The sequence below is a fragment of the Oncorhynchus clarkii genome, unplaced genomic scaffold, assembly GCF_045791955.1.
Source record: "Oncorhynchus clarkii lewisi isolate Uvic-CL-2024 unplaced genomic scaffold, UVic_Ocla_1.0 unplaced_contig_8876_pilon_pilon, whole genome shotgun sequence".
NCBI lineage: Eukaryota > Metazoa > Chordata > Actinopteri > Salmoniformes > Salmonidae > Oncorhynchus > Oncorhynchus clarkii.
In genome coordinates, this window is record NW_027260948.1 from 162,501 (window position 1) to 176,653 (window position 14,153).

Consider the following 14,153-nt stretch of genomic DNA (forward strand, 5'->3'; position numbering starts at 1 on the left):
GGTGAGGCCTACTTTACACCATCCTCTACAACGTCACTGTGTCTTCATCTGCACCAATGAACAAGATCAAATAATCACATCCAGCTGGTTTCCTGGGAGAGAACTGATATCAAGGAATGAGTAATGCCTTGACCTAATCATTGTGATGAACGATTTAGTGGGGGAAAAACGCTGTCTGTCTAGACTAGTGTGTCTGAGTTTTATAGCTTTGTTATTCTCAGAGCTCTGTTGCCGTGGAGATCCCCCTTAGTAATCCGGAGGCGGAGCCGCTTGAGCTGTGGGTGTGTCTGGAGGGAGAGGACCTGAGTGGAGACACCCTGGTGTGTGTCCCTCCCCAGAGCAGTCTCAACTACACAGTCACCTTCTCTCCTGCTGTAGTAGGGAAGAGAACAGACAGGTAAGAGACAGTCACCTTCTCCTGTTATAGTAGGGAATAGAACAGACAGGTAAGAGACAGACAGGGAAGAGACAGACAGGGAAGAGACAGACAGGGAAGAGACAGTCACCTTCTCCTGCTGTAGTAGGGAAGAGACGGTCACCTTATCCTGTTATAGTAGGGAAGAGAACAGACAGGTAAGAGACAGACAGGGAAGAGACAGACAGGGAAGAGACAGACAGGTAAGAGACAGTCACCTTCTCCTGTTATAGTAGGGAAGAGACAGTCACCTTCTCCTGTTATAGTAGGGAATAGAACAGACAGGTAAGAGACAGTCACCTTCTCCTGTTATAGTAGGGAAGAGAACAGACAGGTAAGAGACAGTCACCTTCTCCTGTTATAGTAGGGAATAGAACAGACAGGTAAGAGACAGTCACCTTCTCCTGCTGTAGTAGGGAAGAGACAGTCACCTTATCCTGTTATAGTAGGGAAGAGACAGACAGGTAAGAGACAGTCACCTTCTCCTGCTGTAGTAGGGAAGAGACAGTCACCTTATCCTGTTATAGTAGGGAATAGAACAGACAGGTAAGAGACAGACACCTTCTCCTGTTATAGTAGGGAAGAGAACAGACAGGTAAGAGACAGACAGGGAAGAGACAGACAGGGAAGAGACAGACAGGGAAGAGACAGTCACCTTCTCCTGCTGTAGTAGGGAAGAGACGGTCACCTTATCCTGTTATAGTAGGGAAGAGAACAGACAGGTAAGAGACAGACAGGGAAGAGACAGACAGGGAAGAGACAGACAGGTAAAAGACAGTCACCTTCTCCTGCTATAGTAGGGAAGAGACAGTCACCTTCTCCTGTTATAGTAGGGAATAGAACAGACAGGTAAGAGACAGACAGGGAAGAGACAGACAGGGAAGAGACAGACAGGTAAGAGACAGTCACCTTCTCCTGTTATAGTAGGGAAGAGACAGTCACCTTCTCCTGTTATAGTAGGGAATAGAACAGACAGGTAAGAGACAGTCACCTTCTCCTGTTATAGTAGGGAAGAGAACAGACAGGTAAGAGACAGTCACCTTCTCCTGTTATAGTAGGGAATAGAACAGACAGGTAAGAGACAGTCACCTTCTCCTGCTGTAGTAGGGAAGAGACAGTCACCTTATCCTGTTATAGTAGGGAAGAGACAGACAGGTAAGAGACAGTCACCTTCTCCTGTTATAGTAGGGAAGAGACAGTCACCTTATCCTGTTATAGTAGGGAATAGAACAGACAGGTAAGAGACAGACACCTTCTCCTGTTATAGTAGGGAAGAGACAGTCACCTTCTCCTGTTATAGTAGGGAATAGAACAGACAGGTAAGAGACAGACAGGGAAGAGACAGACAGGGAAGAGACAGACAGGTAAGAGACAGTCACCTTCTCCTGTTATAGTAGGGAAGAGACAGTCACCTTATCCTGTTATAGTAGGGAAGAGAACAGACAGGGAAGAGACAGTCACCTTCTCCTGTTATAGTAGGGAAGAGACAGACACCTTCTCCTGTTATAGTAGGGAATAGACAGTCACCTTATCCTGTTATAGTAGGGAATAGAACAGACAGGTAAGAGACAGACAGGGAAGAGACAGACAGGGAAGAGACAGACAGGTAAGAGACAGTCACCTTCTCCTGTTATATTAGGGAAGAGACAGTCACCTTATCCTGTTATAGTAGGGAAGAGAACAGACAGGGAAGAGACAGACACCTTCTCCTGTTATAGTAGGGAATAGAACAGACAGGTAAGAGACAGTCACCTTCTCCTGCTGTAGTAGGGAAGAGACAGTCACCTTATCCTGTTATAGTAGGGAAGAGACAGACAGGTAAGAGACAGTCACCTTCTCCTGCTGTAGTAGGGAAGAGACAGTCACCTTATCCTGTTATAGTAGGGAATAGAACAGACAGGTAAGAGACAGACACCTTCTCCTGTTATAGTAGGGAAGAGAACAGACAGGTAAGAGACAGACAGGGAAGAGACAGACAGGGAAGAGACAGTCACCTTCTCCTGCTGTAGTAGGGAAGAGACGGTCACCTTATCCTGTTATAGTAGGGAAGAGAACAGACAGGTAAGAGACAGACAGGGAAGAGACAGACAGGGAAGAGACAGACAGGTAAAAGACAGTCACCTTCTCCTGCTATAGTAGGGAAGAGACAGTCACCTTCTCCTGTTATAGTAGGGAATAGAACAGACAGGTAAGAGACAGACAGGGAAGAGACAGACAGGGAAGAGACAGACAGGTAAGAGACAGTCACCTTCTCCTGTTATAGTAGGGAAGAGACAGTCACCTTCTCCTGTTATAGTAGGGAAGAGACAGTCACCTTATCCTGTTATAGTAGGGAATAGAACAGACAGGTAAGAGACAGACACCTTCTCCTGTTATAGTAGGGAAGAGACAGTCACCTTCTCCTGTTATAGTAGGGAATAGAACAGACAGGTAAGAGACAGACAGGGAAGAGACAGACAGGGAAGAGACAGACAGGTAAGAGACAGTCACCTTCTCCTGTTATAGTAGGGAAGAGACAGTCACCTTATCCTGTTATAGTAGGGAAGAGAACAGACAGGGAAGAGACAGTCACCTTCTCCTGTTATAGTAGGGAAGAGACAGACACCTTCTCCTGTTATAGTAGGGAATAGACAGTCACCTTATCCTGTTATAGTAGGGAATAGAACAGACAGGTAAGAGACAGACAGGGAAGAGACAGACAGGGAAGAGACAGACAGGTAAGAGACAGTCACCTTCTCCTGTTATATTAGGGAAGAGACAGTCACCTTATCCTGTTATAGTAGGGAAGAGAACAGACAGGGAAGAGACAGACACCTTCTCCTGTTATAGTAGGGAAGAGACAGACAGGGAAGAGACAGTCACCTTCTCCTGTTATAGTAGGGAAGAGAACAGACAGGGAAGAGACAGTCACCTTCTCCTGTTATAGTAGGGAAGAGAACAGACAGGGAAGAGACAGACACCTTCTCCTGTTATAGTAGGGAAGAGACAGTCACCTTCTCCTGTTATAGTAGGGAAGAGACAGTCACCTTATCCTGTTATAGTAGGGAAGAGAACAGACAGGGAAGAGACAGTCACCTTCTCCTGCCATAGTAGGGAAGAGACAGTCACCTTCTCCTGTTATAGTAGGGAAGAGACAGTCACCTTCTCCTGTTATAGTAGGGAAGAGACAGTCACCTTCTCCTGTTATAGTAGGGAAGAGAACAGACAGGGAAGAGACAGTCACCTTCTCCTGCTGTAGTAGGGAAGAGACAGTCACCTTATCCTGTTATAGTAGGGAAGAGACAGTCACCTTCTCCTGCTATAGTAGGGAAGAGACAGTCACCTTCTCCTGTTATAGTAGGGAATAGAACAGACAGGTAAGAGACAGACAGGGAAGAGACAGACAGGGAAGAGACAGACAGGTAAGAGACAGTCACCTTCTCCTTCTGTAGTAGGGAAGAGACAGTCACCTTCTCCTGTTATAGTAGGGAAGAGACAGTCACCTTCTCCTGTTATAGTAGGGAATAGAACAGACAGGGAAGAGACAGACAGGGAAGAGACAGACAGGGAAGAGACAGACAGGGAAGAGACAGTCACCTTCTCCTGCTGTAGTAGTGAAGAGACAGTCACCTTCTCCTGCTATAGTAGGGAAGAGAACAGACAGGTAAGAGACAGACACCTTCTCCTGTTATAGTAGGGAAGAGACAGTCACCTTCTCCTGTTATAGTAGGGAAGAGACAGTGACCTTCTCCTGTTATAGTAGGGAAGAGACAGTCACCTTCTCCTGTTATAGTAGGGAAGAGACAGTCACCTTCTCCTGTTATAGTAGGGAAGAGAACAGACAGGTAAGAGACAGACACCTTCTCCTGTTATAGTAGGGAATAGAACAGACAGGTAAGAGACAGACACCTTCTCCTGCTGTAGTAGGGAAGAGAACAGACAGGTAAGAGACAGTCACCTTCTCCTGTAATAGTAGGGAATAGAACAGACAGATAAGAGACAGACACCTTCTCCTGTTATAGTAGGGAAGAGAACAGACAGGTAAGAGACAGACACCTTCTCCTGCTGTAGTAGGGAAGAGACAGTCACCTTCTCCTGTTATAGTTGGGAAGAGACAATCACCTTCTCCTGTTATAGTAGGGAAGAGACAGTCACCTTCTCTCCTGCTGTAGTAGGGAAGAGAACAGACAGGGAAGAGACAGTCACCTTCTCCTGTTATAGTAGGGAAGAGACAATCACCTTCTCCTGTTATAGTAGGGAAGAGACAGACACCTTCTCCTGTTATAGTAGGGAAGAGAACAGACAGGGAAGAGACAGTCACCTTCTCCTGTTATAGTAGGGAAGAGACAGTCACCTTCTCCTGTTATAGTAGGGAAGAGAACAGACAGGGAAGAGACAGACACCTTCTCCTGTTATAGTAGGGAAGAGAACAGACAGGTAAGAGACAGACACCTTCTCCTGCTGTAGTAGGGAAGAGAACAGACAGGTAAGAGACAGACACCTTCTCCTGTTATAGTAGGGAAGAGAACAGACAGGGAAGAGACAGTCACCTTCTCCTGCTGTAGTAGGGAAGAGACAGTCACCTTCTCCTGTTATAGTAGGGAAGAGACAGTCACCTTCTCTCCTGCTGTAGTAGGGAAGAGAACAGACAGGTAAGAGACAGACACCTTCTCCTGCTATAGTAGGGAAGAGAACAGACAGGTAAGAGACAGACAGGGAAGAGACAGACAGGGAAGAGACAGACAGGTAAGAGACAGTCACCTTCTCCTGCTGTAGTAGGGAAGAGACAGTCACCTTCTCCTGTTATAGTAGGGAATAGACAGTCACCTTCTCCTGTTATAGTAGGGAAGAGACAGTCACCTTCTCCTGTTATAGTAGGGACGAGACAGTCACCTTCTCCTGTTATAGTATGGAAGAGAACAGACAGGTAAGAGACAGTCACCTTCTCCTGCTATAGTAGGGAAGAGAACAGACAGGTAAGAGACAGACACCTTCTCCTGTTATAGTAGGGAAGAGACAGTCACCTTCTCCTGTTATAGTAGGGAAGAGACAGTGACCTTCTCCTGTTATAGTAGGGAAGAGACAGTCACCTTCTCCTGTTATAGTAGGGAAGAGACAGTCACCTTCTCCTGTTATAGTAGGGAAGAGAACAGACAGGTAAGAGACAGACACCTTCTCCTGTTATAGTAGGGAATAGAACAGACAGGTAAGAGACAGACACCTTCTCCTGCTGTAGTAGGGAAGAGAACAGACAGGTAAGAGACAGTCACCTTCTCCTGTAATAGTAGGGAATAGAACAGACAGATAAGAGACAGACACCTTCTCCTGTTATAGTAGGGAAGAGAACAGACAGGTAAGAGACAGACACCTTCTCCTGCTGTAGTAGGGAAGAGACAGTCACCTTCTCCTGTTATAGTTGGGAAGAGACAATCACCTTCTCCTGTTATAGTAGGGAAGAGACAGTCACCTTCTCTCCTGCTGTAGTAGGGAAGAGAACAGACAGGGAAGAGACAGTCACCTTCTCCTGTTATAGTAGGGAAGAGACAATCACCTTCTCCTGTTATAGTAGGGAAGAGACAGTCACCTTCTCCTGTTATAGTAGGGAAGAGACAGTGACCTTCTCCTGTTATAGTAGGGAAGAGACAGTCACCTTCTCCTGTTATAGTAGGGAAGAGACAGTCACCTTCTCCTGTTATAGTAGGGAAGAGAACAGACAGGTAAGAGACAGACACCTTCTCCTGTTATAGTAGGGAATAGAACAGACAGGTAAGAGACAGACACCTTCTCCTGCTGTAGTAGGGAAGAGAACAGACAGGTAAGAGACAGTCACCTTCTCCTGTAATAGTAGGGAATAGAACAGACAGATAAGAGACAGACACCTTCTCCTGTTATAGTAGGGAAGAGAACAGACAGGTAAGAGACAGACACCTTCTCCTGCTGTAGTAGGGAAGAGACAGTCACCTTCTCCTGTTATAGTTGGGAAGAGACAATCACCTTCTCCTGTTATAGTAGGGAAGAGACAGTCACCTTCTCTCCTGCTGTAGTAGGGAAGAGAACAGACAGGGAAGAGACAGTCACCTTCTCCTGTTATAGTAGGGAAGAGACAATCACCTTCTCCTGTTATAGTAGGGAAGAGACAGACACCTTCTCCTGTTATAGTAGGGAAGAGAACAGACAGGGAAGAGACAGTCACCTTCTCCTGTTATAGTAGGGAAGAGACAGTCACCTTCTCCTGTTATAGTAGGGAAGAGAACAGACAGGGAAGAGACAGACACCTTCTCCTGTTATAGTAGGGAAGAGAACAGACAGGTAAGAGACAGACACCTTCTCCTGCTGTAGTAGGGAAGAGAACAGACAGGTAAGAGACAGACACCTTCTCCTGTTATAGTAGGGAAGAGAACAGACAGGGAAGAGACAGTCACCTTCTCCTGCTGTAGTAGGGAAGAGACAGTCACCTTCTCCTGTTATAGTAGGGAAGAGACAGTCACCTTCTCTCCTGCTGTAGTAGGGAAGAGAACAGACAGGTAAGAGACAGACACCTTCTCCTGCTATAGTAGGGAAGAGAACAGACAGGTAAGAGACAGACAGGGAAGAGACAGACAGGGAAGAGACAGACAGGTAAGAGACAGTCACCTTCTCCTGCTGTAGTAGGGAAGAGACAGTCACCTTCTCCTGTTATAGTAGGGAATAGACAGTCACCTTCTCCTGTTATAGTAGGGAAGAGACAGTCACCTTCTCCTGTTATAGTAGGGACGAGACAGTCACCTTCTCCTGTTATAGTATGGAAGAGAACAGACAGGTAAGAGACAGTCACCTTCTCCTGCTATAGTAGGGAAGAGAACAGACAGGTAAGAGACAGACACCTTCTCCTGTTATAGTAGGGAAGAGACAGTCACCTTCTCCTGTTATAGTAGGGAAGAGACAGTGACCTTCTCCTGTTATAGTAGGGAAGAGACAGTCACCTTCTCCTGTTATAGTAGGGAAGAGACAGTCACCTTCTCCTGTTATAGTAGGGAAGAGAACAGACAGGTAAGAGACAGACACCTTCTCCTGTTATAGTAGGGAATAGAACAGACAGGTAAGAGACAGACACCTTCTCCTGCTGTAGTAGGGAAGAGAACAGACAGGTAAGAGACAGTCACCTTCTCCTGTAATAGTAGGGAATAGAACAGACAGATAAGAGACAGACACCTTCTCCTGTTATAGTAGGGAAGAGAACAGACAGGTAAGAGACAGACACCTTCTCCTGCTGTAGTAGGGAAGAGACAGTCACCTTCTCCTGTTATAGTTGGGAAGAGACAATCACCTTCTCCTGTTATAGTAGGGAAGAGACAGTCACCTTCTCTCCTGCTGTAGTAGGGAAGAGAACAGACAGGGAAGAGACAGTCACCTTCTCCTGTTATAGTAGGGAAGAGACAATCACCTTCTCCTGTTATAGTAGGGAAGAGACAGACACCTTCTCCTGTTATAGTAGGGAAGAGAACAGACAGGGAAGAGACAGTCACCTTCTCCTGTTATAGTAGGGAAGAGACAGTCACCTTCTCCTGTTATAGTAGGGAAGAGAACAGACAGGGAAGAGACAGACACCTTCTCCTGTTATAGTAGGGAAGAGAACAGACAGGTAAGAGACAGACACCTTCTCCTGCTGTAGTAGGGAAGAGAACAGACAGGTAAGAGACAGACACCTTCTCCTGTTATAGTAGGGAAGAGAACAGACAGGGAAGAGACAGTCACCTTCTCCTGCTGTAGTAGGGAAGAGACAGTCACCTTCTCCTGTTATAGTAGGGAAGAGACAGTCACCTTCTCTCCTGCTGTAGTAGGGAAGAGAACAGACAGGTAAGAGACAGACACCTTCTCCTGCTATAGTAGGGAAGAGAACAGACAGGTAAGAGACAGACAGGGAAGAGACAGACAGGGAAGAGACAGACAGGTAAGAGACAGTCACCTTCTCCTGCTGTAGTAGGGAAGAGACAGTCACCTTCTCCTGTTATAGTAGGGAATAGACAGTCACCTTCTCCTGTTATAGTAGGGAAGAGACAGTCACCTTCTCCTGTTATAGTAGGGACGAGACAGTCACCTTCTCCTGTTATAGTATGGAAGAGAACAGACAGGTAAGAGACAGTAACCTTCTCCTGTTATAGTAGGGAAGAGACAGTCACCTTCTCCTGTTATAGTAGGGAAGAGACAGTCACCTTCTCCTGTTATAGTAGGGAAGAGAACAGACAGGTAAGAGACAGTCACCTTCTCCTGTTATAGTAGGGAAGAGACAGTCACCTTCTCCTGTTATAGTAGGGAAGAGACAGTCACCTTCTCCTGTTATATTAGGGAAGAGAACAGACAGGTAAGAGACAGACACCTTCTCCTGTTATAGTAGGGAATAGAATAGACAGGTAAGAGACAGTCACCTTCTCCTGCTGTAGTAGGGAAGAGACAGTCACCTTCTCCTGTTATAGTAGGGAAGAGACAGTCACCTTCTCCTGTTATAGTAGGGAATAGAACAGACACCTTCTCCTGTTATAGTAGGGAATAGAACAGACAGGTAAGAGACAGTCACCTTCTCCTGTTATAGTAGGGAAGAGAACAGACACCTTCTCCTGTTATAGTAGGGAATAGAACAGACAGGTAAGAGACAGTCACCTTCTCCTGCTGTAGTAGGGAAGAGACAGTCACCTTCTCCTGTTATAGTAGGGAATAGAACAGACAGGTAAGAGACAGTCACCTTCTCCTGCTGTAGTAGGGAAGAGACAGTCACCTTCTCCTGTTATAGTAGGGAAGAGACAGTCACCTTCTCCTGTTATAGTAGGGAATAGAACAGACACCTTCTCCTGTTATAGTAGGGAATAGAACAGACACCTTCTCCTGTTATAGTAGGGAATAGAACAGACAGGGAAGAGACAGACACCTTCTCCTGTTATAGTAGGGAATAGAACAGACAGGTAAGAGACAGACAGGGAAGAGACAGACAGGGAAGAGACAGTCACCTTCTCCTGCTGTAGTAGGGAAGAGACAGTCTCCTTCTCCTGTTATAGTAGGGAATAGAACAGACAGGTAAGAGACAGACAGGGAAGAGACAGACAGGGAAGAGACAGACAGGGAAGAGACAGTCACCTTCTCCTGTTATAGTAGGGAATAGAACAGACAGGTAAGAGACAGACAGGGAATAGAACAGACAGGTAAGAGACAGACAGGGAATAGAACAGACAGGTCAGAGACAGACACGTTCTCCTGTTATAGTAGGGAATAGAACAGACAGGTAAGAGACAGACAGGTAAGAGACAGACAGAGAAGAGACAGACAGGTAAGAGACAGACAGGGAAGAGACAGACAGGGAAGAGACAGACAGGGAAGAGACAGTCACCTTCTCCTGTTATAGTAGGGAAGAGACAGTCACCTTCTCCTGTTATAGTAGGGAAGAGACAGTCACCTTCTCCTGTTATAGTAGGGAATAGAACAGACAGGTAAGAGACAGTCACCTTCTCCTGTTATAGTAGGGAAGAGAACAGACACCTTCTCCTGTTATAGTAGGGAATAGAACAGACAGGTAAGAGACAGTCACCTTCTCCTGCTGTAGTAGGGAAGAGACAGTCACCTTCTCCTGTTATAGTAGGGAATAGAACAGACAGGTAAGAGACAGTCACCTTCTCCTGTTATAGTAGGGAAGAGACAGACACCTTCTCCTGTTATAGTAGGGAAGAGACAGTCACCTTCTCCTGTTATAGTAGGGAATAGAACAGACAGGTAAGAGACAGACAGGGAAGAGACAGACAGGGAAGAGACAGACAGGTAAGAGACAGTCACCTTCTCCTGCTGTAGTAGGGAAGAGACAGTGACCTTCTCCTGTTATAGTAGGGAAGAGAACAGACAGGTAAGAGACAGACAGGGAAGAGACAGACAGGTAAGAGACAGCCACCTTATCCTGCTATAGTAGGGAAGAGACAGTCACCTTCTCCTGTTATAGTAGGGAAGAGACAATCACCTTATCCTGTTATAGTAGGGAAGAGACAGACATGTAAGAGACAGACACCTTCTCCTGCTATAGTAGGGAAGAGACAGACATGTAAGAGACAGACACCTTCTCCTGTTATAGTAGGGAAGAGACAGTCACCTTCTCCTGTTATAGTAGGGAAGAGACAGACATGTAAGAGACAGACACCTTCTCCTGCTATAGTAGGGAAGAGACAGACATGTAAGAGACAGACACCTTCTCCTGCTATAGTAGGGAAGAGACAGACATGTAAGAGACAGACACCTTCTCCTGCTATAGTAGGGAAGAGACAGTCACCTTCTCCTGTTATAGTAGGGAATAGAACAGACAGGTAAGAGACAGACACCTTCTCCTACTGTAGTAGGGAAGAGAACAGACAGGGAAGAGACAGTCACCTTCTCCTGTTATAGTAGGGAAGAGACCAGACAGGTAAGAGACAGACACCTTCTCCTGTTATAGTAGGGAAGAGAACAGACAGGTAAGAGACAGATAGGGAAGAGACAGACAGGGAAGAGACAGACACCTTCTCCTGCTATAGTAGGGAAGAGACAGACATGTAAGAGACAGACACCTTCTCCTGCTGTAGTAGGGAAGAGAACAGACAGGGAAGAGACAGTCACCTTCTCCTGTTATAGTAGGGAAGAGAACAGACAGGTAAGAGACAGACACCTTCTCCTGTTATAGTAGGGAAGAGAACAGACAGGTAAGAGACAGATAGGGAAGAAACAGACAGGGAAGAGACAGACAGGTAAGAGACAGACACCTTCTCCTGCTATAGTAGGGAAGAGACAGACATGTAAGAGACAGACACCTTCTCCTGCTATAGTAGGGAAGAGACAGTCACCTTCTCCTGTTATAGTAGGGAATAGAACAGACAGGTAAGAGACAGACAGGGAAGAGACAGACAGGGAAGAGACAGACAGGGAAGAGACAGTCACCTTATCCTGTTATAGTAGGGAAGAGACAGTCACCTTCTCCTGTTATAGTAGGGAAGAGAACAGACAGGTAAGAGACAGACACCTTCTCCTGTTATAGTAGGGAAGAGAACAGACAGGGAAGAGACAGACATGTAAGAGACAGACACCTTCTCCTGTTATAGTAGGGAAGAGACAGACACCTTCTCCTGTTATAGTAGGGAATAGACAGACATGTAAGAGACAGACACATTCTCCTGCTATAGTAGGGAAGAGAACAGACAGGTAAGAGACAGACACCTTCTCCAACTGTAGTAGGGAAGAGAACAGACAGGGAAGAGACAGTCACCTTCTCCTGTTATAGTAGGGAAGAGAACAGACAGGTAAGAGACAGACACCTTCTCCTGTTATAGTAGGGAAGAGAACAGACAGGTAAGAGACAGATAGGGAAGAGACAGACAGGGAAGAGACAGACACCTTCTCCTGCTATAGTAGGGAAGAGAACAGACAGGGAAGAGACAGTCACCTTCTCCTGTTATAGTAGGGAAGAGAACAGACAGGTAAGAGACAGATAGGGAAGAGACAGACAGGGAAGAGACAGACACCTTCTCCTGCTATAGTAGGGAAGAGACAGACATGTAAGAGACAGACACCTTCTCCTGCTGTAGTAGGGAAGAGAATAGACAGGGAAGAGACAGTCACCTTCTCCTGTTATAGTAGGGAAGAGACAGTCACCTTCTCCTGTTACAGTAGGGAAGAGACAGTCACCTTCTCCTGTTATAGTAGGGAATAGAACAGACAGGTAAGAGACAGACAGGGAATAGAACAGACAGGTAAGAGACAGACAGGGAATAGAACAGACAGGTCAGAGACAGACACCTTCTCCTGTTATAGTAGGGAATAGAACAGACAGGTAAGAGACAGACAGGTAAGAGACAGACAGGGAAGAGACAGACAGGTAAGAGACAGACAGGGAAGAGACAGACAGGGAAGAGACAGACAGGGAAGATACAGTCACCTTCTCCTGTTATAGTAGGGAAGAGACAGACACCTTCTCCTGTTATAGTAGGGAAGAGACAGTCACCTTCTCCTGTTATAGTAGGGAATAGAACAGACAGGTAAGAGACAGACAGGGAAGAGACAGACAGGGAAGAGACAGACAGGTAAGAGACAGTCACCTTCTCCTGCTGTAGTAGGGAAGAGACAGTGACCTTCTCCTGTTATAGTAGGGAAGAGAACAGACAGGTAAGAGACAGACAGGGAAGAGACAGACAGGTAAGAGACAGCCACCTTATCCTGCTATAGTAGGGAAGAGACAGTCACCTTCTCCTGTTATAGTAGGGAAGAGACAATCACCTTATCCTGTTATAGTAGGGAAGAGACAGACATGTAAGAGACAGACACCTTCTCCTGCTATAGTAGGGAAGAGACAGACATGTAAGAGACAGACACCTTCTCCTGTTATAGTAGGGAAGAGACAGTCACCTTCTCCTGTTATAGTAGGGAAGAGACAGACATGTAAGAGACAGACACCTTCTCCTGCTATAGTAGGGAAGAGACAGACATGTAAGAGACAGACACCTTCTCCTGCTATAGTAGGGAAGAGACAGACATGTAAGAGACAGACACCTTCTCCTGCTATAGTAGGGAAGAGACAGTCACCTTCTCCTGTTATAGTAGGGAATAGAACAGACAGGTAAGAGACAGACACCTTCTCCTACTGTAGTAGGGAAGAGAACAGACAGGGAAGAGACAGTCACCTTCTCCTGTTATAGTAGGGAAGAGACCAGACAGGTAAGAGACAGACACCTTCTCCTGTTATAGTAGGGAAGAGAACAGACAGGTAAGAGACAGATAGGGAAGAAACAGACAGGGAAGAGACAGACACCTTCTCCTGCTATAGTAGGGAAGAGACAGACATGTAAGAGACAGACACCTTCTCCTGCTGTAGTAGGGAAGAGAACAGACAGGGAAGAGACAGTCACCTTCTCCTGTTATAGTAGGGAAGAGAACAGACAGGTAAGAGACAGACACCTTCTCCTGTTATAGTAGGGAAGAGAACAGACAGGTAAGAGACAGATAGGGAAGAAACAGACAGGGAAGAGACAGACAGGTAAGAGACAGTCACCTTCTCCTGCTATAGTAGGGAAGAGACAGTCACCTTCTCCTGTTATAGTAGGGAATAGAACAGACAGGTAAGAGACAGACAGGGAAGAGACAGACAGGGAAGAGACAGACAGGGAAGAGACAGTCACCTTATCCTGTTATAGTAGGGAAGAGACAGTCACCTTCTCCTGTTATAGTAGGGAAGAGAACAGACAGGTAAGAGACAGACACCTTCTCCTGTTATAGTAGGGAAGAGAACAGACAGGGAAGAGACAGACATGTAAGAGACAGACACCTTCTCCTGTTATAGTAGGGAAGAGACAGACACCTTCTCCTGTTATAGTAGGGAATAGACAGACATGTAAGAGACAGACACATTCTCCTGCTATAGTAGGGAAGAGAACAGACAGGTAAGAGACAGACACCTTCTCCAACTGTAGTAGGGAAGAGAACAGACAGGGAAGAGACAGTCACCTTCTCCTGTTATAGTAGGGAAGAGAACAGACAGGTAAGAGACAGACACCTTCTCCTGTTATAGTAGGGAAGAGAACAGACAGGTAAGAGACAGATAGGGAAGAGACAGACAGGGAAGAGACAGACACCTTCTCCTGCTATAGTAGGGAAGAGAACAGACAGGGAAGAGACAGTCACCTTCTCCTGTTATAGTAGGGAAGAGAACAGACAGGTAAGAGACAGATAGGGAAGAGACAGACAGGGAAGAGACAGACACCTTCTCCTGCTATAGTAGGGAAGA

The 14,153-nt window shown here is 46.2% G+C and overlaps 1 protein-coding gene across 1 annotated transcript in view; it reads left to right on the plus strand.

The window, feature by feature from the left end:
* LOC139402489 (cilia- and flagella-associated protein 47-like) overlaps positions 1-14,153 on the plus strand; it is a 98,628-nt gene that overhangs the window by 68,315 nt on the left and 16,160 nt on the right. Inside the window, exons 48-49 of the mRNA XM_071146457.1 lie at position 1; positions 222-397. The exon at position 1 is cut by the window's left edge and continues 139 nt beyond it. Coding sequence (XP_071002558.1) covers position 1; positions 222-397 — 177 coding nt within the window. The remainder of the gene's footprint in view (positions 2-221; positions 398-14,153) is intronic.